The 27,124-nt window shown below is 38.1% G+C and overlaps 1 protein-coding gene across 2 annotated transcripts; it reads left to right on the forward strand.

Moving 5' to 3' along the window:
- Positions 1-262: 262 nt before the first annotated feature.
- MFSD1 (major facilitator superfamily domain containing 1) lies at positions 263-25,882 on the forward strand (the record flags this gene model as incomplete). Of its 2 annotated transcripts, XM_080800318.1 has the most annotated exons (16): positions 263-539; positions 1,119-1,171; positions 2,335-2,447; positions 4,764-4,806; positions 5,119-5,186; positions 6,747-6,855; positions 12,650-12,752; positions 14,750-14,848; positions 15,295-15,406; positions 16,520-16,576; positions 16,929-17,085; positions 18,351-18,448; positions 19,248-19,360; positions 21,348-21,395; positions 22,676-22,733; positions 23,998-25,882. In XM_080800318.1, exons 1-16 carry the CDS (start codon positions 368-370, stop codon positions 23,999-24,001), a joined length of 1,407 nt encoding a protein of 468 aa, XP_080656444.1. In that variant the 5' UTR covers positions 263-367. The 2 variants fall into 2 exon arrangements, with proteins under 2 accessions (XP_080656444.1, XP_080656445.1); XM_080800319.1 differs by lacking the exon at positions 23,998-25,882 and having other exon boundaries at positions 285-539; positions 22,676-22,737.
- Between the last annotated feature and the right edge of the window lie 1,242 nt (positions 25,883-27,124).

Below are 27,124 nucleotides of genomic sequence, written 5' to 3' on the forward strand. Positions count from 1 at the left end.
CGGATCACGCAGGACCCTGGCATCGAAGCGGACGCAAGGCCCGCACTTCTCCCGGTGGAGCTGCGCAGAGTCTGCAATGAGGGCAGGGCAGGAAACAAAAAGACAGTGCTCCCCACGGTGGAAGGCCGAAGGTGGGAACCTTAACAGAATCCCAGAGAGAACGAAAGGCGAAACACCGCCTCCTCCGTACCTCCCGGGCCGGTTCTGCTCGCCACGTGACCACGGCCACTCACGTGATCTCAGCTCTGCGTGATCCGCCGCTGCGTCACGTGAGCTACAGTGGCCACGTGACCACAGACTTCACTGGGTTCTAGGTGCCTGGTTTTCTCTCGGAGTTACTCTCGCGTCCTGGTCTTCCCCCGGCCCAATGGAAGAGGACGATGAGGAAGCGCGAGCGCTGCTGGAAGGCGGCCCCAGTGAAGCTGGCAGAGGTGCCCCTGTCATCTCTCCTGTCCCCGGAGCGCTGCCGGCCCTTTGCGACCCTAGTCGCCTGGCGCACCGGCTTTTGGTGCTGTTGCTGATGTGCTTCCTAGGCTTCGGTGAGGCATCTGGCCGGGTGGGGAGGGGCTGATAATCCAGAAGTTCTGATGTTGTTGGTATCCCCGAAATCCGCACTGAGCTCAGAGCTGCCACGCGGCCTTAGTGCAGCTTCTGACCTAAACTCCTGAACTTCCTCCCGCACCCCCCCACCCCTTCGCGACTCCATTCAAGTTTGTGGATGTTGCTAGCCCTTCGGCATCTTGGAGGTAGAGGTTAGGGGACTGAGATGGGCGAGTTTTGTCCCACTCTTTTGCCCTTCAACAAGTCCCGGAGGCTTGGCAGCTCGCGCCCTGGGGCCATAGATGTGAAGGAATACCTGTTTTGTCAAAGCTTTCGATACACTGTTAAGAAGGAATTCAGAGAGCTTGAACTACCCACCCCTAAGTAACACTCCCCTTTTAAATGACTAATAGTTAGCAGAAAATATTAGTGGAAGGGAAATGGTCCATGCTGTCAGTCCTGGAGCCCCTTCATATAAACATTGAAAGTAAATGTAAACATTGAATAATATTTGCAACCTGAAACTTCTATATGGGCAGTATTATCACTTATAAAATGTTTGCTCTTCCTTATTCTAGGCAGCTATTTTTGCTATGATAATCCTGCTGCCCTTCAGACTCAGGTTAAACGGGTAAGTTGGTTTTTCACTTTGCTTCTCTGGAGTTAGCTGTTGAAGCATCACCAGGTCTCAGATTGCCTAGTCTGAGACATTGTTCAGTGAATCATTTTAACATCAGTAGTAAAATCCATATGTAGTAAGGAGTGTTCTTGAGTTGGAATGAGTGGCCACAAAGACTTTATTTATTTTTTTCTCAATAAAGTATCTTTTGTTTTATTGACATAGAACATAAACTTTTTTAAAAAAATTTTTTATTTCTTTTCAGCGTAACAGTATGCATTGTTTTTTCACCACACCCAGTGCTCCATGCAGTCCGTGCCCTCCCTAATATCCACCACCTGGTTCCCCCAACCTCTCCCCCCTTCAAAACCCTCAGATTGTTTTTCAGAGTCCATAGGAACCACAAAGACTTTATTAGCACTTCTGACTAGATACTATTTTACACTTTAAATAATTAAGTCCTATTTCCACAGAATTACCAAAAATTATTAGCAGATTTTTGTTTGCAGTTCACTTTCCAATTGCATAATCATCTGAATGACAAATGATTCAGTAGAATAGCTTTTTGTTTCTTAAATAAGTCTTTTTTATTCCTTCATTTTTAAAATGTGGATGCTGACTGCAGAGGATTCTCCATGTCAGTATTTTTAGTTTGGTTTTGTAAAAATACATTTAATATTTATAGTTTCTTGTGTATTTAGATAGTTTTTTCCTTTTTAAGGTTTTTACCTTTAGACAGGAAGAAATAGATTGGCCCTTCACATTCTAGAATGAAAGGGAAAGAAGGTAGGATTTAGTGGGGGGTGGGTAGGGATGGACTAAGATTATCTTTTTCCATGTTGGGGTAGGGGAGCACCAGTGCATATAGTATAATGGAGATAAGAATGTAGAAGATACAGGCAGATGCAGATGGAGATAGTCCCAGTAATGGGGGATCTAATTGATCCTGGACTCCCTGAAGCCTCTGAAAGGCTTGTGGATCCATCAAGTTTCCAGGGATCCCAGGTGTGACCAGTTTTCTGGGGGAGGGGGCCACAGCTGTCATGGGATTCTTAAAGCAGTTAGTAACTACAAATGATTATGAAAACGCCTGCCCTACACACAAAAAAATGTTTTGATTTGTTGATAAACTTAACTGTTTGGAAAAAAAATAGTTTCATTTTCTTCCCATATAGGATATGCAGGTGAATACAACGAAATTCATGCTGCTATATGCCTGGTATTCTTGGCCAAATGTAGTTTTGTGTTTTTTTGGTGGCTTTTTGATTGACCGAGTATTTGGAATACGGTAAGCTTGAAAAACATCTCCCCTTTGCGTAAAATATTATTAGAAAATCATAGGACTAGATTAAGGTATTTCTGTAAAGAACTAAAATTCTGTATTGACTGTGATAATCTACATTAGTTTTTTTTTTATGGTTTTTATATATTCCTGGAATTGGCTTTTGAAACTTGGTATTTTTGGTTAAGGTTGGAACTAGTAAATGCTACTCATGAAATATGGTAACTCAGTTATCTAAAAGTACAAATTATATTATTTGGGATCAGGCAAACCAGGGTCTGAATCCCATTGCTGCCACTTGCTCAACTTCCTATTCTGAGCTGTTGCTAGCTTCCTGAGTTTTAGTTTCTTTATTGGTAAAGTATAGTAATAATTCCTGCCTTACAAGATAGTTATGAGGACTGAGAAAGATGTATAGTATTTGGCGCATATATATAGTATTTGCCTCTCACAGTCCCAGTGAGATTTTCTCTTTCTGCATTTGGGCATTGAACTTTTTGTGGCCACTTCTGTTAGATGCTGAGGAAGGAATAACATTTTAAGCTTTGTCACTTTTCACCTTTATGGTTGTGTATATATTGTTAATGGAAACTTCCATGAGGAATGCAGAATATTTTCAGAAGGCAGAGGGAAAAATGATGAAGGACCTTCCAGCCATGTCCGATGGGAAAGGATTGAAGAAACTGAAAGTGTATAGACTTGGGAACTTAAAAATTTTGAAGGGTTAAATATAAAGGAGGAATTAAATTTATTTTGCTTAGTCCGAAGGGATGGAATTAGGGGTGGAAACTTCAGGGGGACAGATTCTGCTTACTATGATGAAGAATTTCCTTGATCAGTTTGATGAGGGGCCATGAATTGCCTTGGGACCACAGCAAGTTTTCTAGTGCTAGAGAACATTCAGTACAATGTGGGATGGCCATTTCACAAGGATCTGGAGAGGGACTTGAGTTTCAGAAGTATGGTTTACTCATAGAATCTTTAAGGACTCTTAAAATACTGGCGTTTTATTACTCTGGGGAAACAGACATTTGAGGTATAGAATGTGAGAGTAGGCAGATTTGTAATTGTATTAACTTGTATTTGTCCTTTTAAAAACAGTTACTGTGATAAGTGGAATAAGTCAGACAGAGAAAGACAAATAGCATATGACTTCACTGATATGTGGAATCTAAAAAAAATAAACCAGCAAATGAATAAACAAAAAACAGAATCAAGACAAACCATAAAAGACTCAATCTCAAGAAACAGACTGAGGGTTGCGGGGGGGAGGGGGGACGGGAGAGGGTGGTGGGGAAATGGACATTGGGGAGGTATGGGCTATGATGAGTGCTGTGAAATGTGTAAACCTGACGATTCACAGACCTGTACCCCTGGGGATAAAAATACATTATATGTTTATTAAAATAAAAAAAATTAAAAAAAAAAAACCAGAATCATACCTATACAGAAAACAAACTGATGGTTGCCAGAGGGGAGGGTCTGGAGGGTTGACCAAAATGGGTTAAGGGGAGTGGGAGATACAGGCTTCTAGTTATGGACTGGATAAATTGCAGGAATAAAAGGCACATCATAAGGAATGTAGGTAATATTATTGTAATAATGTTGTGTGATGACAGATACTATACTTCTGGTGAACACAGGATAATGTATAAATTTGTCAAATCACTATGTTGTATACTTGAAAGTATTATAGTACTGTATCAGCTATACTCAAAAAACCCAAAACCAAAAATCAATAAAAAGTTTTTAGTTACCAGGAATTATGACCAGTTAAAATTACTTAATCTTGGAATAAATTCTAAACTCTTAATAGTAATTTTATAAAAAATGCCCATGCACATGCAGGGGAGGGGCAAAGGGAGAGAGAAAAAATCTTAAGCAGACTCCTCACTGAGGGCGGAGCCTGATGCCTGACTGATGCCAGCCTGATGCCTAATGCCAAACTGAGATCATGATGAGCTGAAACTAAGAGTTGGACATTTAACTGACTGAGCCACCCAGGTGCCCCAAGAATGTTGATTTTTAAGTGGGAACCCTGGGAACTTCTTGAAGATTATTTAACAAATTTTGTTTGTTTAGGAGATAATAATGGTTTAAGTTAAACATGCCATTACTGAAGCCTCTGAATCCCCTTAGAAGTCAAGACTTTTCTAGATTAACATTTAGCCTGGGAAAGCTGCTGACTTTAGAGGCAGACCAGTACTTCATTTTTCTTTCCTTGGAGGGAATATAGGGGTCAAAGAAGACTGAAGAATTATTACTGAAGGGTTTTGGCAACATACTCTTAATTCATACTCTTTCTCTCTCTCTCTCTAACAGATGGGGCACCATTATTTTTAGCTGCTTTGTTTGCATTGGACAGGTGAGAAGGTCCAAAACCTTCATTGATTATGTAACAGTGACTTTTGAATTCTTGTCTAATTCCACCAGCAAAAATGTGTTTATTGAATGCCTGACTTAATTAAGCAGAGTCCACAAATGCCTGTGTAGCATAATGTATAGTCCATTTTAAGCCTTGAGATAGTTGAACATTAATATTTAAATTTCACAGATTTACTATGAAGAAATGTTAAGACTATTATAGAAGTTGTGATTCATTATAAGTTACTTATTTCTCTTGAATACTTTTAAGTTTACTTTTTCATTGATTCTACATTTATATTCTACATTGTAGGTGATTTTTGCTCTGGGTGGAATATTTAATGCTTTTTGGCTGATGGAATTTGGAAGGTTTGTGTTTGGGTAAGTTATGGATAATTTCATTCATCCTAATATATTACTGTTTCACTGTTTACCTATCAATTTAATAAAGATTCACAAAAATATATTACTGTCTGTTGTGGAGAATTATCTCAAATCCTTGAGATCTAGCTATATATACACAAGAATGTTTATTGTCTTACTTTTCCTTTAAAGTGAGCAACAATTTTGAGTGGTCATAGTTAACTCTGGGGTTTGAATATTAAGTTGTTCTCCAGAAATGATATTTTTCCTGGGTGTTTTGTCTTTTGTTGTACTGAAGACTGATTTAAACCTCATTTAGAAAAGTATAGACCAACTATTTCTAGGTTGGTGACTTATGGACATTTTGCTGTTTCTTGGTGGGTAACGTGCAGGTCCTTTTGAACCCTGTTAAAGAGGCTTGAATGAGCAAAATAACCAATAGAATGATTATTCTTTATGAATTTCAATGTCTGTTCAGTAAGTTCATTCTGAGTCAAGCCTTGGGCTTCCTGCCCTGAGAGATGCAGATGACATCACTCATTTAAGCTTTTTTATAAGTACTGGGGACATGTAGACAAATGTGATATACCCTCAAAAGTGCTCTAAATGAAAGAGAAGAAAACAAACTGTATATAAAAATATGAAAGGGATCCAGAGACAGAGGTGTAGTCAGAAATGGCCTCATGGATGAAGTATGTCTTGACATCAGTCAGGGGTTTGGATTAGTAAAAGAGAATGGGAGGATTTTTGGATTAGGACAGAGTGAGAAGGACTCAGTGTTAGGATATGGAGGAGAATCTCCTAACTAAAGGCCTAGAGGGGGAGTGGTCTTACAAAACAAAAGTTACAAAACGAAAAGTTAAAACCCAGGAAATAGGAAAATTTGAAATATGGAAGGTATTGACCTGAAAAATGTGCCTTTTTGTCTTTGCACAAAGTATGAACCACTCTTCCCCCATGAATATTTTATATAGCATAGGTGTTGGTATAACTCAGACTCCTGTTATTACAGGTCATGCTTATTATTGCAACATACCACACTCCCCAAAACTTAGTGTCATAGAACTGTTACAATGCGTTTGTGGACTTTGTGGGTCAGGAATTTGAACAGGGTACAGCATGGATGGCCTGTCTATGCACCAGATGTCTAGAGCCTCCGCTCAAAAGATTCATGGAAGGTTGAGTGCTGGAATCATCTGAAAGCTTTTTGACTCATGGGTCTCATTCTGGGGTTGGGACAGCTTGAAGACTATCACTGCTGGATGCATTTCCTAAATGCAGCCGCTCTCTGTGGCTTGGCTTTCTCATAGCATGGTGTACTGAGGGTAGTTGGACTTCTTACAAGATGGCTAAAGGCTTCAAGTGTGAATGTTTGAATGAAAAGGCAGATGTCTGCTTTGATTACACAGCACCACTTCCACCATACTATATTGATTGAAACAGTCTCAAGCCCACTTGATCGAAGGGTGGGAATAGAGCCAACCTTTTGATAGGAGGGCTGTCCAAATTTTAAATTTGCATTGCTAACTGTGGTGTTTTTGTAAAAGCAGTAATTTTTCTTCCTTTTCTCATTTTTAGGATCGGTGGGGAGTCCTTAGCAGTTGCCCAGAATACATATGCTGTGAGTTGGTTTAAAGGCAAAGAATTAAACTTGGTGTTTGGACTCCAACTTAGTATGGCTAGAATTGTAAGTATGACAAACCTAATGAAGCCAAACAGGAAGTAAGAGATTTAATCTTGCAATCATGTCTTAAAAATAATGGGATGAAATATGTTTTTGTTTGCCATATTAGGTACTGATTTTTTATGTCTGTAGACTATAGTATAGCGTTTACCTTTAGTTTAAGGCATTTCTAACCTTATTGCACTTAGAAAACAGTCTAAAAATACTATTTGAGCATTCATTAGTTAAAAAAATGTGAGCACTGGGAGGGATCCTACAGGTTTTGTCATCTAATTTCTTTGCCCATTTTTGGACTCCCTGGTATGCAAGGCTTCCGGACGAAACCTGCACATTTCTGGTGATTGGAAGCTCACTGTGTGATAGAGCAGCTCCAGTACTTCAGTTAACTTTGTAAAGTTCGGCCTCACGCAGAGATAAAATCTGCCTCTGCAAGTAGCTTTTTCTCATTGCTCCCACTTTTGCCCTCCAGTTAATATTTATTTCCTCTTTTGTGCACCAGCACTTTGCTTATAAAGGCAGCTTTTAAGTTCTCCGTCAGACATGCTTATTTCCTGTGGTTGTCTAAGCCACATGACATGGGTTTCAGCTCCGTGGTGCTGGTGTTCCCCTCTGCCTGGGCTTACTGTAGCCACTCAGTACTTTCCCTGGCATTTGGAATCTGGAGATGTTCATGGTGTTTCAGGTTTGGTCTGATAGTTCGTACCCAGGGAAACAACATTGTACTTTTATTAATGTAACCTATGAAGTGTTTGGCCATGCCAGACCCTGTTAGGTTTTTTTCCTTATAAACTCCTATGAGTAGAGTTTTTTTTTTTAAAAAACCTTGCCTCCTGGGTGGCTCATGGGTTAAGCCCCTGCCTTCGGGTCAGGTCATGATGTCAGGGTCCTGGGATCAAACCCTGCATTGGGCTCTCTGCTTGATGGGGAGCCTGCTTCCCCTTCTCTCTCTGCCCACCTGTTTGTGATCTTTCTCTCTCTCTCTCTCTATCAAATAAGTAAATAAAATCTTTAAAAAAAAAAACCCTTGCTATTGAAAAATGAAGGTTCCAAAGACTAGCTAACGGCATGAAAATGGTTGGACCATAGTCTTAGGGAAGAAATCCAGTACAAAAAGTTTTTAATGTACTATTTCATTATACATGTAATTTTCATAACGTTTTTGTGATTTATTTTATTTATTTATTTTTTGGTGCAAAATGGTGGTTTATTAAAGCACGGGGACAGGAACCGTGGGCAGAAAGCTGCTGCCCCGGGTTGTGAGGGATGGCAGGTTATGTACCCTGCGGTTGGGGGAAGGTGAGGGAAAGGGAGGTTTCAACAGAGCTTTCATATGCTAAAGAGGGCCTACTAGGTGCCGGGATACCGGAGGTCTCCCAGCTTGTTAATGTTGTCTTTTCGCAAGCCATTAACATCAAGATAGTTGGGAGATTCCTGTCTTGCAGGATTGTGATCTCTGCAAGTTAACTATTTGTTTCTCCTTTATGGCAGTCAGGGGTGCCTGAGGAATGTCACATATATTACCGAGGGGAGGGGAGCGGGTGGAGAGGGGGTGCAAGGTGCCAGCTTTTGCTTTGTCCTCAGCCAGCCTCCTGCTCCCTCATCATACCCCCCTGAACAATTTTGACCCTTAAATCTTTAAGGTAGTTGAAGGTGGAAGGTCTCATCTTCTGTTAACTTCTTCCTGCTGAATGGGGCGTAGAGCTGTCCCTACCTACTCGGGTCAACATTGATCAGTGGAGGAATGTATAGGGGAGTTACAAAAGGCGGAGGCAGCTGAATCCAGCGCTGACAGGGAAGAAGTGTCTTTGCGTGTAGTAAGGATCATCTGTCGTGGTGAAGTCATTGCAGCAATGGAGTCTCGGCACCAAGTAGAGAAACACTGAACAAAGCAACATATTAAGATTAATAAGGTGATAAGAATGAGAAGCCCGAAAAGGAGATGTTTAATTGTTGGCCATAGTTCTCCTTCAAACCAGGAACTTAACCAATCACTGAGAGAGAGAGAAGGATCTTATAGAGCCTTAATCTGGGCATTCATATCTTTTATTAGTTCTGTGACATTTTTGTGATAGTCTGGGATGTACACACAACATTCTGCTTTGATAATTGCGCATGTGCCACCCTGTGCTGCTGTCAGGACATCTAAGGCCATCCTATTTTGTAGGACTGCCTTACATATTTGTGAGACTTCAGTATTAAGTAGGGAGATGCTATTTAGTAAATCATTGAGTGCCTTTGTAGTATATTTATTAAGGGCTTTTACATGCCAAATGACATCCTCTAGTCCCACAGATGGAACAAAAATGGATGCTAAGTGATCATACCATTTAAAAACAGATCATGTCCATCTTTGCTTTAAATTGGGGAGATTAGCTGGAGTGGTAATGATTTTAGTAATGTGCCCATGAATCCAGGCAAATCCTAAAGTACAGCGACCTATCCACCCTAGAGGAAGCCAGGGCCACAGGTTAGTCCACATATCCAGTGGGTTCCGTTTGGAGCTGGCCTTCTAATGCCAGGTTGCCTTACCCAATCAGTAGCAAACCAGTCAGTAGCCTGGAGTCCTATTATTTGGGAACACATTTCTAATGACAGCCATCCTAGATGTTGTGATTTTTATACATGTAGGTTCTTTCTAATTTTTCAACCATTATAGATAGTGCTGTTGTGTGACACTATAAAACTTGTCTGCATCTCTGATTGTTTTCTGAAGCTAGGTTGCTAGGAATGGGATTGAGTCAAGAGGGTTTGTTAGGGTTTCTTAGGTTAGTAGTTTCATATTATCCTGTCAGTGATGTTTACATCCCCCATCTATGGGATATGAAAGGGTCCTTTTTATTATAGCTTTGATAGTAGAGATTATTATTACTTAAAAAAATCATTTTTGAGTGGAAACACCTAAATATGACTTTAATTTGTAATTCATAGCTAGTGTGGTTTCTCATATTGTCTAAATTTTATCCACAAGGGTATCTGAGTACTTCATTATGTATCTTGTGGAGGTCAAGATATGTCTGTGACAGTTTGTGAATTTCATTGTCTAATAACTTATCGAAGAAAGAAGTAAGATACAATCTTGGTGACATCATTGTGGCTACTGGTAGTTTTCAGATTCTTTTCTGTGTGGTCACAAATTAGCTCTTATCCATTGAGCTGCATTCTGAGGAGCCCTAAGTTTTTAGAAAGGAGTCTCAGGGGCTTTGAGGATGCAGGGTGGAGGTTACTGGGGTGATGGAAGGACCTGAGGACGAGGTAGAGTAAGCCAGACCTCAAGCAGCCACCTTCTTTTTAGCCAGGGAAGTTCAGTTTTGATCTGATTTCTGTGTTTAGGGTCTTTTTGAGAAGCATGGGACCAAAGGATTTCATTACGGAGCTGCTGGGGTAGATGGAATTTCAGTGCTTTTGTGCTTCCCTTTTCCCTGTGCATATTCAGAATGATCAGAGAGATTCTGGCTTTACGTCTTCACCATTTTCCTATAGGCTGAGCTGTGAGTTTGTCTGGTTTTGGACACTTGATCTGTTATGTTACCATTGTACCTTTAGGCAGTGCACTTTTCATTTTTTATATCTTATTGGGGGTTGGAGTCTAGCACCCTTCTGATTTTCATTTGTAATTTGTAACTTTTTTTTTTTTTAAAGATTTTATTTATTTATTTGACAGACAGAGATCACAAGTAGGCAGAGAGGCAGGCAGAGAGAGAGAGAGGAGGAGGAAGCAGGCTCCCTGCTGAGCAGAGAGCCCGACGCGGGACTCGATCCCAGGACCCTGGGATCATGACCTGAGCCGAAAGCAGAGGCTTTAACCCACTGAGCCACCCAGGTTCCCTGTAATTTGTTACTTTTAAGCTCATTATTTCAAAGTATATTTATTGAGGACTTGCTAAGCCATGTCATGATAGGCATTTTAGGATTAAAGGATTTTTAAGGCAACATCCTTGTCTTTGAGAAGCTTTTATTTTCAGTGATATTGAGGAAAGTTTCCAGTAAGTCTCCATTTATACCTTATTGCTCATTTGAGTAATGCCATAGGCTAGCATTTTTAAAGTAACTGTGTGAAATTTGCTACTGTGTTTGCTGTGAGAATATTGCTGAGGACATGTTCATTTCTCAGTCTTCAGTGTCTGACCTGTCAATAATAGCATTTAGTGCAGTTGACATTCCCCCTACCTTGATTTCTTCTCTTGGGTTCCAGGACACTACAGTCTCATAGTTTCCCTCTTGTCTTTCTCTTTACTACTTGGCCTGTTTCACTAGATCTATCTCAGTCTTCTGATCTTGTAAATGTGGGGGTGCCCTAGGGCGTGGTTACTGGATATCTTCTCTTTTCTTTTGACACTTCCCATCTTTTATGATCTTACCTAGTTTTGCAGTTTTAAATAACATGTCTTTGCTCCTGTATTTATATCACTTGTCCAGCCTTTTCCCTGAATTCCACATCCTTATAATTCAGCTTCCTACTTGACATTTCCATTTAGATGTCTAGTAGGCACATCACAGCTGACATGGCCAAAAGTCAGCTCTTGATTTTCTACTTACTACCCCCCAAACCAGCTTATGCTGCAGTTTTCTCATCATCAGTTATGGGCAACTCTTTATTTCCAGTTGCTTGGGCAAAACCTTACTGCCCCCCTCAACATGTATTTTCCGTTAGCAAGTCCTATTAGCTTTACCATCAAAATATATCCATATTATGACCACTTCTCACCATGCCCATTGCTAGCCACCCTAGACCAAGACCCATCATCATTCTGGATTATTACAGTAGCCCCTTAATTTATGTCTTCACTTCTGCCTTCATTCCCACTTTTGTAGTCTCTTTTGACAAAGCAGCCAGAGCAAATCTGTTAAAATGTATGGAATCTTGCCACTTCTCTACTCAAAACCCAGTGGCTTCCCATCTTACATAGAATAAAAGCCAGAAGTCCCTATTATTACCTATAGCCAGCCTTCCCACCATTTCCTCTTCAGGGATCTCATCTCATGTTCTGTCTTCTTCATTTACACTGTTCCAGTCTCTGCCCTCCATGCTGTTCCTTGAGCATGCTGCCGTATGCACTCTCAGGGTCTGCGCACTGGCTGTTTCTTCAGCCTAAATGCTCTGTCCTTCCCCCAGATCACCTCGTGGCTAGCTTCCTTCAAGTTTTCACTCAAAGGCACAATCTCCCTTTATGTTCTCCTTCCCTGCTTTTTTTCCCCCCTTATTTTTAAAAATAGTTACCACAATTTAATATACTACATGTTTAACTTCTTTTACTCCACTGAAATGTAAGCTTTATGAAAGCTGGAGGTTTTTCTGTTTTGTCCTTTGTTATATTCCCAGTACCTGGAACAGTGATGGGTTCAATCAGGGCTCAATAATTGCTGAATGAACGAGTGAATGAGGGTATTATCTTCTATAACTTTTACTGTCTTTTTATGGATAGGATTAATTTTTTTTGAGATGTAACTATAAGCAATGGCTGTGCTTTTTCTGAGTGAAAGTTTATTTTATTCTTAGGTACCCTGGGAGTTTTGTCACTCATTGTTTCATTTTTGCTTTTGCTGCTAGAAAATTCTAAATGTACTGTGCTGTTTTCGGTACTAGCATTTTCTACACATTAGCATTTTTTTGTGTGCAGTAATCTTATCTGTGGGTTTATCTTAGTTTGTTAGTTTTTTCCTAGTCATGTTTTTTTAAAAAAAATGTATCTCTTGTTTAATCTGGATCCTGTTTCACCTGTTTCTCTTAGCCACCTCATATCCTTTATTGAACGAGGCAGAGTATACGTAAATGAAATGTTTTTTCTTTCTCTTTCAGGGAAGTACAGTAAACATGAATCTCATGGGATGGCTGTATTCTAAGGTTGAAGCTTCATTGGGTTCTGCTGGTCACACAACCCTTGGGGTCACACTTATGATTGGTTAGTGGATCCTGATGTCCCTTGTTTTATCTCTTCTGAAAGTATGTCATAGTACTATTGTGGCAGAGCGGGAAGAAAACTGGAATTGGGATTAGACCACTTTGGTTACAGTTTTTCCTGAATAGTTCACGAGTTCTTGGACCTAACTAGAAATAGTGAATCATTCATGGAGTTTCTGTTACTATTTCCATTTTCTTAAAATGGAGGATTTTGTCCCACCTTGTCTACTTCAGTGTTGTCATGATGAGCAAATAAGAGAGTGTATTTGAAAACTCTGAAAACTGACTTTATACATGTAAGGTGTTACTAGTCTGTAGCAGAGGGATAATTATTTCCTTTTGATCAAGGTTCAATTACAATACTATGGAGCTAAGATTTTAGAGACGTTAGAAGGGATATGATGTTGTGGGAAATCCACTAAGTTAAGAGTCAGGAGTCTGGGTTCTAGTCCTGGCTGTAACTAGTTCTGTCACCTTGGACAAGGAAGTTAACCTCTGTGTCTCAGTTTTCTTTTTTGTAAAATTTCAGGTGTTTGACTAAAAGTGTATAGGTCCCTTCTGGCCCTAAGTTCTGTTAGCTAAGACTTGGTTGTGCTGGTTGCTGGGTGGATCACTAAGAAACATATGAGGCCTTCTGGAATTCCCTGTGCTTTTCTCTGAGCAGTGGATTTTTGCAACTGTGCCCCATAGTGGGTAAGAGGGTCACTTGCAGAGCCCTACAAAGACCTGTGGATGGTGAGGTGAACATTCTGTGCCATCTTTTATTCCTTATAATTCCTTGGTATAGCTTGGTAGAAAGAGGGCAGTGGAGAGGAAATCTTAACTAGGCAACCTGAATCTAGAGGCTTCTCCTTTCCTTCCTGCCCTCTCAGATCCCTTGCCTTATTTAAAACCTCTTTTTCTTACTCTCAGATGCTCTTCAGTATTCCTTCCAGTCTTCTCCACACTGGAGAATTTGAGAATTGTAAAGAATTTTAGCACCAGAAAAGGTCTGTGCCATCAAGTCAAAGCCTCTGATTTTACAAATGGAGAAGTTGAAGCCCTGAGAGATTAAGTTCTGTGTTCAATATCATTCAGCTTGTGGCAGAAGTAGAACCCATATCTCCTGACTTTTATTTCAGCAATTTTCAGCTAGACTGCATTATGAAATTAAAGATTCATTTATTTTACTGAGCTTCTTTTAAAAATCTTGAGAAGTATAAACTTTATTTACTCTTTATCCAGATTTGCTTTAATGCTATGAGATCAGCATTAGTGAGTAATTAGTGAGCTGATTACACAAAGGAAGGAGAGCCTGGCTAGCTGTGCTGTGGGAAGGTGAGACCTTATGGGTTGCCAAAGGATAGGAGCAAGGGTTACAGACTTTGGGAAGGAATCAAGAAGATACGATGATCACAGAATCAGACTTTGCTTTCATAATTTTTTCCCTTTGGCATCTGTCAATAATCAGTGCTTAGACTTAGTTAAGAAATTAGTACAGGTGGCTCAGTGGGTTAAGCCTCTGCCTTCAGCTCAGGTCATGATCTCAGGGTCCTGGGATCAAGTCCCGCATCGGGCTCTCTGCTCAGTGGAGAGCCTGCTTCCTCCTCTCTCTCTCTCTGCCTGCCTCTCTGCCTACTTGTGATCTCTCTCTGTCAAATAAATAAATAAAATCTTAAAAAAAAAAAAAGAAATTAGTACAGATTTGTTAGCTGTCATCCACTTTCTTAAAGTCTGTATTCTGCATTACAAGACTAGCCTAGTATGTTCTTTTTCCCTCTACTCTACAACCTTCTACTAGGAAATAATATAATAAGAGTGACTTTTGTTTGTTGAGTACTTATCACATGCTGTTTCTTTCCTTTTCTCCTGATTTAGTAATTGTAGGATTTTCTTCAGTATGTCTAAATGCCATCCATTCATTTGCTAAGTTTTCTGCTGTTACTCTAAGGTACTGCCTCTTGGGAACCTTCAGTCACTCTCTTAAAAATCTCTCTTTCTCTCTCTTTTTTATTGTAGGGGGTATAACATGTGTTCTTTCACTGATCTGTGCCTTGGTTCTCGCTTACTTGGATCAGAGAGCAGAGAGAATCCTTCATAAAGCACAAGGAAAAACAGGTAGGTCTAAATGCAGGAAAAGGGGGGCTTTGGAGAATTGCAGACCTTTGAAGATAATTTATAACGAGGTAAGTTCCTAATGTAGTGTTATAAGTCCAGTGAGGCTTAATACATGTTTTACTTTCTAATCTGTTCCTACTTATCTAAATTTTGGGGTACTTTTTTTTCCCCTTAAGTGCTTTTGGCAGAATTTACATTCTTGATTGCACTTTGTATATTTGCAAAATGATGAGTGTTCCTGGAAGACAGCAGAAAAGTAGACACTAATATTAGATTTTGTTTTTTCTAATGTCTTTTTAAGTTTTCCCAGAAGCTATGTTCCAGTAATTTACTGAGAAAAGTATTTTGTAAACTGGATGGCAAAGGTTAATCACACGATAAAAGAAAAACAATATTGACCTAGATATGCAAAATTTTGCTGGTAGTTTCTTCGTTTTCTTTTCAAGGTGAAGTTATTAAGTTAACTGATGTGAAGGACTTCTCCTTACCCCTCTGGCTGATATTTATCATCTGTGTCTGCTATTATGTGGCAGTGTTCCCTTTTATTGGACTTGGGAAGTGAGTATTCTGTAGCAATGCATTTTTGTTGGCTAAGTTATAATGAGAATTTAATCACACAAATACAATTTTGTTAGTTATAAATCTTGATTTTTTGGTTATAGTTTATATTTACATAGGAATTATTTTATATCCTGGGATATAACTGATTTTCTTAGCTTAAGGTTTAATATTTGGCATAATAACTTTCATTATTTTTTTGATGAAATACTTAATAGTTTTTGATGCCTAATGTAGATGTATTTTAATGCTTTGTATCAGATTAGTATTCTTTTTTATTTCCTCTTTATTCTTTTGTTTGGAAGCCTATTCTTGAGAATGGAAACAGTACTTTGGCTCATTATGCCTGGGCACATTTCCATTTGCTAGGCCTATAATTATGCCGGCATTCAAAATCAAATTCTTTTTTGTGTTACCACTTACCTCTTCCTTTCCACTGGCAGCTGTTCGAACAGAGCAGTGTGTTGGTGTGTTTATAGGGGTGTGTCTTTATAATCGGAACCTTTAAATTCAGACTGTTTTCAATAATTTGAAACTCTGTTTTGCAAAGAACCTGTCCAGTCCCACTTTAAGGAAAAGAAGCACTCTTAATTTTATGTTGTAATAATTTATTTGGTTTTCTGAAAAGTTATGCATACTGTTTGGTGCTTATTTAAAATGAAAAGAATCAGGGTGCCTTGGTGGCTCAGTCAGTTAAGTGTCTGCCTTCAGCGCAGGTCATGATCCCAGGGTCCTGGGATCGAGCCCTGCATCGGGCTCCCTGCTCAGTGGGAGCCTGCTTCTCCTTTCCCTCCGTACTTCCCATCCGCTTGTACTCTCTGTGTCCCTCTCTAGCTCTCTTTCTCAAATAAATAAAATCTCTTAAGAAAGAATAATAAAATGAAAAAATCCACATCAGCGTATTTTGTTTAGCTAGTGAAATATTTATGTAAACTCTAAAGCTTTAGTGCCATTTGCTTAAAGATGAATGTTATATAAGGTTGGGAAAACAGTATCAAGAAGGAAAAGTTGACTGAACTTAGAGTTATTTTTACTTAGTTTTATTTTGCCTTTAATTATTAAAAACGGAGTAGTTCTCTAAAGTGCTTATTTCTCTCTCTCTCTGTATTTTAGAGTTTTCTTTACAGAAAAATTTGGATTTTCTTCCCAGGCAGCAAGTGCTATTAACAGGTATTTCATTGATTCTCTTGAGTGCTTATTGTGTGCATAGTGTGGGTCTTTAATTATAAGCAAATGTTCTAAGAGACAAAAAAGGCATGTGACTTAACATCTGTAACGTGAAACCAAGAGTATATTGCCACTTGATCCTGAGACACCATCTATGCATTAATGGAAAACCGAAGAAATCTTGGACCACTCTTTAATATTTAAATTTCTGTTTACTGATGACAATTTTAGAAGAATGCTTAATTAAACGAGCTAGGATTTGCTTTGCCTAATGGTTTTAGTAACTTTTTGGATTTTTTTTTTTTTTTAGTAGCTGTGATATATTTCATTAAATATCTTTTGATTCTCTGGGCAGTATTGTATATGTCATATCAGCTCCCATGTCCCCAATATTTGGGCTCCTGGTGGATAAAACAGGAAAGAACATCATCTGGGTTCTGTGTGCCGTGGTGACCACTCTCGCTGCCCACATCATGCTGGCCTTCACACTGTGGAACCCTTGGATTGCTATGGTAATGTCACTGCGGACGCTCACAGGGCGCAGGGCTTCGGGGAGGACTCTGTCAAGTGCACGTCAGGAGCCACACTCTGCTCCTCTGAAAGCAGAGCTTGTGACAGTAGGAAGAACAATGCTGTAATTGCAGTCTCTACAAAATAACTATTTTTAAAGTAAATAAATGTTAATTGTTAATGAATAAGATATTTTTTATTTTATTTGGCTTACTTAACACAGTAATCTCAATGCTGAAATAGAATTTGAAATAAAGTAGTCTTTTAAAAGCCAAATTGCTTACCAGTTCCATTTATTTCCTGTACTTCTTTAAAAAATTCTTCCATCATAGGTGGCACGCAAAAAAAAAAAAAAAAAGTCTCTCAGCCCAGGATTCATGATTTTGCATTCTTTTGTCTTTGACCTTTAGGCAGTTAAAAAGTGATAATGAATTCATCATCAGGTTTTTGTTACTGTCCTTTAGAATATCATTTTAAAGACCACAGGCTCAAGTGCCACAGTTCTTACCTATTAATAAAAGAATATTTGGGGCATATATGTTTTTTGTACACTTAGTAAAATTTCTGTAGGAAAGATTTCTGGAGGTATAAATGCTGTAGCAAAGGCTTTGCACATTTAACATCTTGATAGACATTGTGAAACTTCTCTAAGAAGTTCTTATCCATTTATAGTTTTACCAATAATATACAAATGTGTGTGTGTTTTTGGTATCCTAGCCATGGTGGGCATTGGCGCAATTTCAATCTTTGCCAGTATGATAGGTGTAGATGATCTTATTTAAACTCAAATCATGAGGTTTCTTTTTTAACTAAAGAAAAAGTCAGCATTAGGTGATAGTTTTCTGCCCTGCCCTCCAGTTAGGTGTTGATGATCTGAAGTAAGATAATGGACTGTTGGTGTGATGTTGCCTTGATTGCTTAATTTGTAGTTAATAAATACTGGAAAATTACCTTGCCTGAAACATTGGTAGTAACTTTTTGCAAATCAGCTTTATTTTCTTGCTTAGTCCTTGATTGTACCCTGGGACCAGTAAGTTATGCGTGCATATAATATAAAATGGTTAAGATAGTGTGTTTTGTCACTAGAGGGATACTGTTAGGGTCTAGACTTTTTTCTATCAAATGAGTTTTAGCAAAATTGCAATAAAATTTGCATGAATGTTCATATATTTGTTGTTATGTCACTCTGGCTAATCTGCATCAAAGGAAAATCACCTTTTGGTTAATGTTAAAAGGCTTTTACGTTTTTCTGTGTCACTTTCTGCAGTGTCTCCTGGGACTCTCATATTCGTTGCTTGCCTGTGCATTGTGGCCGATGGTGGCATTTGTAGTTCCTGAACACCAGCTGGGAACTGCATATGGATTGTAAGTGTTTACACCATAATGTCTCTCTGCTGTAGCAATTTAATTATCAGATGAAACTCCACGTCTCCTGAACCTAGTCATCATCATGCTTCTGGGACAGCTCTGAACCTGGAAACCACCAGAAAAGTCAGTTAACCTACTTGTGATATTATTGTGGCAACAGAAATGCCCCAGTCTTCCACCGAGAGACCTGGTATTAAACTAACCCAGAAGTTATTTCTGACATTGCCATTGACTGCCTTTTTATATGAGGGCTTCTTGGTGAGAAGTTTGAGTTCTGGTGTCTGACCCAAAGGGCAAAAGGGGGAAACTGCACCCATGGTTGGTATTCACTTAGCTTTTAGTTTCAATCAGCAGGAAAATGTTGAGCTTATATTGCATTTAATAAGACAGGCTCCCTTACCTCCGAGCATAACATCTAGTAGCAGAAATAGTCATGGGATGAAAATACCTGATCAGGTCGTCCCTAGGTAAAAACACCTCTTAACACTAATCATATGTCATTTATAGATACTGATATTTAAAGCTTTTTTTTTTTTTTAAGATTTTATTCATTTATTTGACAGACAGAGATCACAAGTAGTCAGAGAGGCAGGCAGATAGAGAGGAGGAAGCAGGCTCCCCGTGGAGCAGAGAGCCCGACGCGGGGCTCGATCCCAGTACCCTGGGATCATGACCCGAGCTGAAGGCAGAGGCTTTAACCCACTGAGCCACCCAGGCGCCCCATATAGATACTGATATTTAAAGTGAATTGTTACTGTGTGTGTGAAGATGTGTCTTTATATTTCTTGAATTGTAGCATGCAGTCCATTCAGAATCTTGGGCTGGCGATCATTTCCATCATTGCTGGCATGATATTGGATACTCGGGGATATTTGTTTTTAGAAGTTTTCTTCATTGCCTGTGTTTCTTGTAAGTATGTGATATGGCAACATTTAGTTTCTTTTAATGGATAACAGAATGTTTTCATTTATACTTCTAGGTTTTTGTTGTTATTATTCTCTTTTTCCCTCTTTTAAACCAAATCCCCAAGATGTATCTCTCAGATTTGCCTATTTCTTAGTCTGTGCATCAGAGTTTCCCAGCTGGTGGCTTTCTGGTTCTATGAAGATTCACAGGCATTTTTTAAAGGAGATTCTTATTTTTAAAAGTAGTAGTAGAGTCTGCTTCATATTCTATTTTAGATATTTATGGTTTTTAGAAAACATTATCCTCTTTAAAGTGAAACCATTTTAAAGGGTGGTGAGTATGTCCCTGGTGTGAGTGTGTGGACATTGATATGATTCAGGTATGAGTGCTCATGGTTTATTCATAAGGCAACTTTTTTTTTTTTTTTTAGATTTATTTATTTATTTGACAGAGAGAGAGAGAGACAGCAAGAGAGGGAACACAAGGTGGGGGAGTGGGAGAGGGAGAAGCAGGCTTCCCACAGAGCAGGGAGCCCGATGCGGGGCTTGATCCCAGGACCCTGGGATCATGACTTGAGCCCAAGGCAGATGCTTAACGACTGAGCCACCCAGGCGCCCCTTCATAAGGTAACTTTAAGTTGCTTTTATTCTTGGCCCTGTTATTTAATGTTTACCTGTAATGATTTATTGGTTAAAAATAGGAAGTATTAGGAAACTGTTGAAAACTACAAAAATAAATTAACATTTTTCCTGTGGTAGGCTTCACCATACAGACAGTTGTGTTCATCTGAAAAAAATTCTTATAAACATATCAAGTTGTCTTTTTTTTTTTTTAGATAGTTTAAAAAAAATTTTTTTTTTTAAATTTATTTATTTGTTAGAGAGAGAGAGCGAGTGAGCACAGGCAGACAGAGTGGCAGGCAGAGGCAGAGGGAGAAGCAGGCTCCCCACCGAGCAAGGAGCCCGATGTGGGACTCGATCCCAGGACGCTGGGATCATGACCTGAGCCGAAGACAGCCGCTTAACCAACTGAGCCACCCAGGCGTCCCTCAAGTTGTCTTTTATGCTTTAACATGTATTTAAAATGGCAGACCCCAGCAATGATTTTATCATTTACATTTACATGGATAAAAGACAGTTTATACTTGAAATGTGGTTTACGATGTGCCTGAATGCATTTTATTATCCCATAATTTTAGAAGTAAGCACATCAAATTTTAAAAATATGTTATTTGTTTTTAAAAAGTGAATCATGTAGAATTCAAAACACTTAGGTCATTAAAAAAAATTAAAAAATTAAAAAAAAAACCACGTAGGTCATGGAAGTGTTTATGTCTGTTTGATGCTGCGACGTGTGGTTTAATTTCAGTCCACAACTCTATATATATTTGGTTCTTAAACCAAATACCGTGCCATTTAAAAATGTTTTTGTTGCCGTATTAACTTAAAGTAAATTTAGTGTGCCTTACTTGTTATGGTAAAAAGACAAGCCATGACTTTGTGAGGTTTCCACTGGCTCTGGGCTTTCTGGGCTTCTGGGAGTCAGATGACCACATTCTGGTATTTGGTTAAATTGTAAAATGGACATGGTGTTTTCAGACTTAAAATCCTCAAAAGATTGTTTCTGTTTGGTTCTCTGTAAAAAGATAAACAGTTGGACTGGCAGGAGTTTTTGGAAGTACCAGGAAAACTAACACTTAAACTGGAGAGTAAAGAGCAGCAGGGGTGATTTCTGGGTGGATCAGCTCCGTCTCTTCTCTCAGCTGCTTTTTTTCTGGTCCTGCTATCCCTGGGCTCATGTAGCCCATGGGAAAAAAATGGTGTGTAAATAATTTTTAGTGCTTTTTGGAAAATAATGGGAATAGTGTTTTTATTTTTAAATGCCAATCAATGAAGATTTATCTGAGTTTTACTTTGTAATTATGATTACATAGGAATCATTGGGAAGAGGTACATGTTTTTTAAGGACCCTGTGAATTTTTCACTTGCAGTGTCACTTTTATCTGTGGTCTTACTCTATGTGGTGAATCGTGCCCGAGGTAAGTAGAATTCAGACATTTTCTTCTTAAACCATCGTGAATCATCTACTGAGGTCCCTGGATTGTCTGATGCCTCTTTAGAGGCCAGTGCTTTAGTTCATGTAATAATGACAATCTGTTCATATGTTCATGGAAACACATTTCATTATGTAACATATAACTATGCATTTTGGAACTTGAGACTTATTAAATCATTGTCTTATTCTTTCTGGCCAGTTCAATTTAAGCTTTGTAATAGAAAATTTTAGATGTTCTTTTTATGTTAGCATAAGGAAGTATGGCACTTTTAAAATACCTAAAGCCGTTACTGTGTTATTGTCTCATATTTAAAAAAATTAGTAAGCGGAGGTGGGGGGCTGGGTAGAGGGGCTGGGAGGGATGGGGTCGCTGGGCTACGGACACTGGGGAGGGTGAGTGCTGTGAATTACATTAAGACTGATGATTCATAGACCTGTACCCCTGAAGCGAATAATACATTTTATATTAATAAAAAAATAAGTAAGCAAATTTATAGTTATAGTTTGTATTTTAAGGTTGAAAGTGTTTGATACAGAATGAGGTGTTACAGATTTTTTTCTTTTGCTAGTATTTTTAAAATGCATTTATACTTCTTTCTTTCTTCTGTATAAGATTTTGTTGTTACTCTTATTAATTTTTCTAACTAGGTTGCTCCTAAAGGTTGTTAGGTACTTAGTAAAATGTGTATACCTGCTGTTTAAATTATTTTAGGTCATTTCCTTTCATTTCTCTTAATTTCCACTATTTACTGATTATTAATACAATGTCCGAGTTAACAAGATGTAAAGAAGTATGTAGGTCCAAACTTAAAAAGAAAATGCTTAAGTTAAAGAGTAGTTATTTGTATTTGTATCATATAAAGATTCTTTTTTTATTTTTTTAAAGATTTTATTTATTTATTTGACACACAGAGAAATCATAAGTAGGCAGAGAGGCAGGCCGAGAGAGAGGGGGACGTAGGCTCTCCGCTGAGCAGAGAGCTCGATGCGGAACTCGATCCCAAGACCCTGAGATCATGACCTGAGCCAAAGGCAGAGGCTTAACTCACTGAGCCACCCAGGCACCCTCATATAAAGATTCTTAAAAAACATTTTTTCCCTTGGGAAAGCCCCAGGAGATAAACTATTTCTTTGTCGTCTCCCATTGCCTTTTCTGTTACTTAAAGTATACCAATGCGTGTGTGTGTGTGTGTGTGTGTGTGTGTGTGTGAATTTTACTTTTAATAGTTGTTAGAAAAAGTTCTGTGCTTATTTTTATTTTAGGGGGGAACCTAAATTATTCTGCAAGACAAAGGGAAGAAATAAAACTTTCTCATGCTGAGTAAGTACTGAAAGAGAAAAGTTCTCTCCTTTTGCAAATCTGAAACATTAGCATTTTATTTCCAAGTATTGGGTTTGGGCTTTTAAGAAACTAGTCTTCTTGAGATTTGAGAGCTAGCAATTATCTACTACAACAAAATTCTTGTTTATAGAAAATTTAAATAGGGTAGATATCAGGGGTTAAAGTGAAGGGGGAAAAATAACGGGGTTTTAAATTGCTTTTTGAGAGAAAGCGAGACCTGTGGTATTTGTAATTTATTAGAGGAAAGGTCTTTGTCCTAAACTTATATTCTGGGCTTACCCTTCCATTGTCTGATCTTTTGTTTTTCTTAACTATTTGAGATAACTTTTCATCTTCTCCCGGTACTAATATTCTGTTCTCTGACTGGGAACAAATTAAGTATCTAGTGTGGCATTAAGTTAAACTTATTTTTTCCATGAGTGTATGCTAAAACGTAATAGTGATTCTATTTCCTGTTATTATGATTTCTGATTTTTCAGGTACTCAGTTTTTTATGACTTAAAACATTTATTTATAAACATATACTATGTATAAGTTTTGTGAATTTTATATAGGTTAAAATCTTGTAGAACAAAGGATTTTTTGGGAGGTGATTCTTGGCCATTTCAAATTTCCTTTTAACCTAGTAATTCTAGAAATATATCTTGAGGAGATAATCAGAAATGTTACAGGTTAAGTATCTTTATGACAGTCTTGTTTGTCAAAAAATTGGAAGCAATGTGAGCATTCCAAAGTAGGGAAGTCGTTAAATAGATGATGACACATCTATATAATATATTGTTACAATCATGTTTGAGGATTTTAAAAGTCAGAAGTAATTCCCTCCCTGCACCAAATCAGAGTTGCTTACCATGCCACATGTTAAGTAGACAAAAGATTAAAATGCAAATGTAATATTCTAATTTTGTTCAGGAAAAAGTATGCAGGTGCATGTATTTCTTATTTACTTGTATGTAATAGAAGAAATACTGAAAGAAAAAACCCACAATACTAACAATTCTATTTGAATGGTAAGGTTACAGGCATACTTTTTCCTTTTGTTTTTCTGTATTTTCCAGATTTTCTATGTTGATCTTAATGTTACTTTTATAATCAAGAGGATTTAAGAGTTTATTCAGCAAAGTGTGCAACCTTTAACATTTGGCAGTATGTGTTTCGTAATGCTAATGGTTTTTATTTTGTAAACCAGATGAGGCTGCTGTTTTTCCCCCCTTCTGATAATTGACTGCATTGTGTTTTGCAGATGAGAAACTTAAATGACTGTGTCATGAGAATGAGCTGCACACATCATTGGTCTGAAAACCTCACTTTTTTTTTTTTTTTTAATCTACAGTTTAATCAGAAATAATAACGGTCTGGAAATTTATATTTATATTTCAAAAGCACCTATTTCAAAGTATGTTTGTGAGGAATATTTTAGCTTGTGTCTTATGTACTGTTTATTGCTAATGAATTCTACTTTAGACTAGGCTAATCAACAGTAAAGTTTAGAAAGTTCCTCTGGAATATGCAGGTGAACTTCGGTAAGGACAGTAAATAATGGAAAACTTGGATCTGGCATTGAGATAATTTTCAGAAGATGTTTCTTAAGGATATGGCTTTTTTTTTTAAAAAAATCTTAAAAAAAAGCTTTTGAGAGGGTAGAAGGGATATTTTATACAGAATAAACAATGTCATTTTAATAGGCATTCCATGTTTCTGTAGGGAATATTTGAAAGATATCTTTTATGCAGTCTCTTCATTTTTACAAATAGCAGATTGTATTCTGCTATCTTTAGTTATAAGAGGTTGCCGAGCAGTGACCCTCTTGAGCTTCTTTATCTCTCCATTACTGAGGACACTGATCACTGAGGGGTGTAATTTTATGGTACAAACTTTCTGTACAGTTTCTTCTTATAGTCTAATTAATTACTAAAAAGTGTCCTTTAAATTATGATAGTTGCATATCTACATGAATAAAAACACTGCAAAAGGAATACTTGATGTCTTCTAAAACTTTTTATTTTAAAAAATATTAAAATACTGATTTTAAGTCTTATTTATTTGGAAGACTATTTCTGAGATAATCAACGTCAGAGTAAGGAAAATTTGCCTTTGAAAATCAATGGAGTACTTTTTTCTCCAGAGTAGAACCTAAGTAACATGTATGATTTCCAAGTTAAATAAAATACAATTATAAAATTTCTTTTGACAAACTTAAAAACTTTTAATTGACTTAGTTTTAGCATAATATATATTAAAGTCAAAGAATTTTTCATGTGTTTTGCTCTCCAGGAGTATGCAGATATTTTAGACAACTGTTAACTTGTCATATTTAGCTAGTTGTATTGTTCAAAATATAGGACATAACATTGTATGCCTGAAACTTCTGCAACAGATTGAAAGTACATTCCTTATTCAGGTCAAGTTTATTTACATCCATTTTTCTGATTTACAGTTTTATTGTGTCATTATTCAGTTTGTTCTTTTGGCTTTGACTGCCGTGTGACTTTTGTGGCCCAGATTATTGAATGTTGGCTTTACCAGCTGGTGAGAGTGGAAGAAGCCAGTTGCTACTGCTGCTGGAGGGCTTGTGTGGTCTGGCCCCTGCCTTACTCTTTCCACCGCCTCTGTGCCTCAGCCATAATGAGCTGCTTCATTACATTTTTTCAGCTGGGTCCTCTTCCTTGCCTTTTCAGGGGCTTTGTCCTTGCTGTTCCCTTTGTCTAGAATATTTCATCCAGGATTCTCTACAACCTGGTTTTACCTGATTTACAACAGAAACCTTAGCCCCAGCGCAGACGCTTTTTTCCCAGGGAAACTCTTCCAGGCCTTCAGGCTGTATCAAGTTGTTCTAAAATTTTTGTGATTTTTGAAAAGCCCCGTATTTTTCCTTCTTTGTTTACCTCAGCTTATAATGAAGAATTTGTGATAGTGTGGGTGGGGGCGTCTCTCTCTTCCTTTAGATTGTAAGCTCCATGAGGGCAGGGACTGTATCTAATATGTTCATTATGATTGTGTTGATAGTTCCTAGCAAAAGTAGGCGCAAAATAAATATTTTTTTGAATGATGCATAAATAAAAAGAATAAAATGAAATAACTTTTTGGAGGATAATTTGGCAATATGAATAAAAAGACCTATAAAGGGGATGATGGTGGGCTTCATGCCTTTTGGCTTAGCAGTTTCATTTCTCATAATTTATCCCAAGGGAACCACCAGACAAATATACACATAAATGTATTTTAAGAAAGTATTTTCATGGCAAGTTTGCTTTATAATAGCCTAAAATAGGAAATCACCCACATTTATAAGAATGGGTGATTTGTTAAATACATCATATCCTGTGCTTTAAGTGAAATATTAAAACAGTCATTAAATGGTTTCATGGAATGATGGCATTATTATATGAAGATTCAGAGTGCTGCTTTTTTTTTTTTTAAGATTTATTTATGAGGGAAAGAGAGAGGCTGCATGGGAGAGAAACCCAAGCAGACTGCGCTGACTGTGGAGCCCAGTTTGGGGCTCCATCCCATAACTCCCAAGATCATGACTTGAGCCAAAATCAAGAGTCAGATGCTCAACTGACTAAGCCACCCAGGTGCCCCCAGAATGCTGCTTTTTTTATAAAAACAAACAAATGTGTCTGAAGGATATGTATGTAAATGCCTCTGGATGAGGACTTTCTTTTGGCTTATTTATATTTTCTAATTTTCAACAGTGAATACTGTAGTAGAAGCTTTTAAAATCCCACAAAGAAGAAAATTGAACACAAGTTTGAGTGCTACTTTTGAGGAAAAGTGGTAGTTGGTTTTCAGTAAGGAGGAAGGTAACAGATAGTGTTTCTCAAAGAACTTTGGAGATGTAGGTGGGAATTAACAGGCCCTTGAGTTAGAAATAGAATTTGCATTGACTAGAAAAAAATTGCATGTGAAGGGAACCTTGAGAGACAAAACAGAATAGAGAATGGGGTAAGGGCTAATAACACACTTTCTGATCTCATTGGTGGCACAGAACAGCTTCAGGTTGTCTGCAGACTATCCATGATTTCTGGACTGCCTCAACCTCAGCCCCATACTCCCTGGCTTCTTCCATTTGCTTGTTCTTGGAGTGCACCAGGGGAAAATTGAGCTCAAGCCCTGAACAGAGATTTGCTCTCTAGAGGTTAATGGGGGAAAACTTTGATCTTTTGTAGGAAATATTGAACAGTCCCTGACATCATGCAGGTAGGCCAGACAACCAAACTGTTTACAAACTTATTACCACATAGTCCCATGAGCTGTTTGTATATAAGGTCATGTACTCAAGTACATATGTCTTCTTGGTGGATCTTTATCAGTACCACATGTTGTCGGTGACCCTGCCTAACTCACTCAGCTTCTTAAAATGATTT

The sequence above is a fragment of the Martes martes genome, assembly GCF_963455335.1.
Source record: "Martes martes genome assembly, chromosome: 1".
Taxonomy (NCBI): domain Eukaryota; kingdom Metazoa; phylum Chordata; class Mammalia; order Carnivora; family Mustelidae; genus Martes; species Martes martes.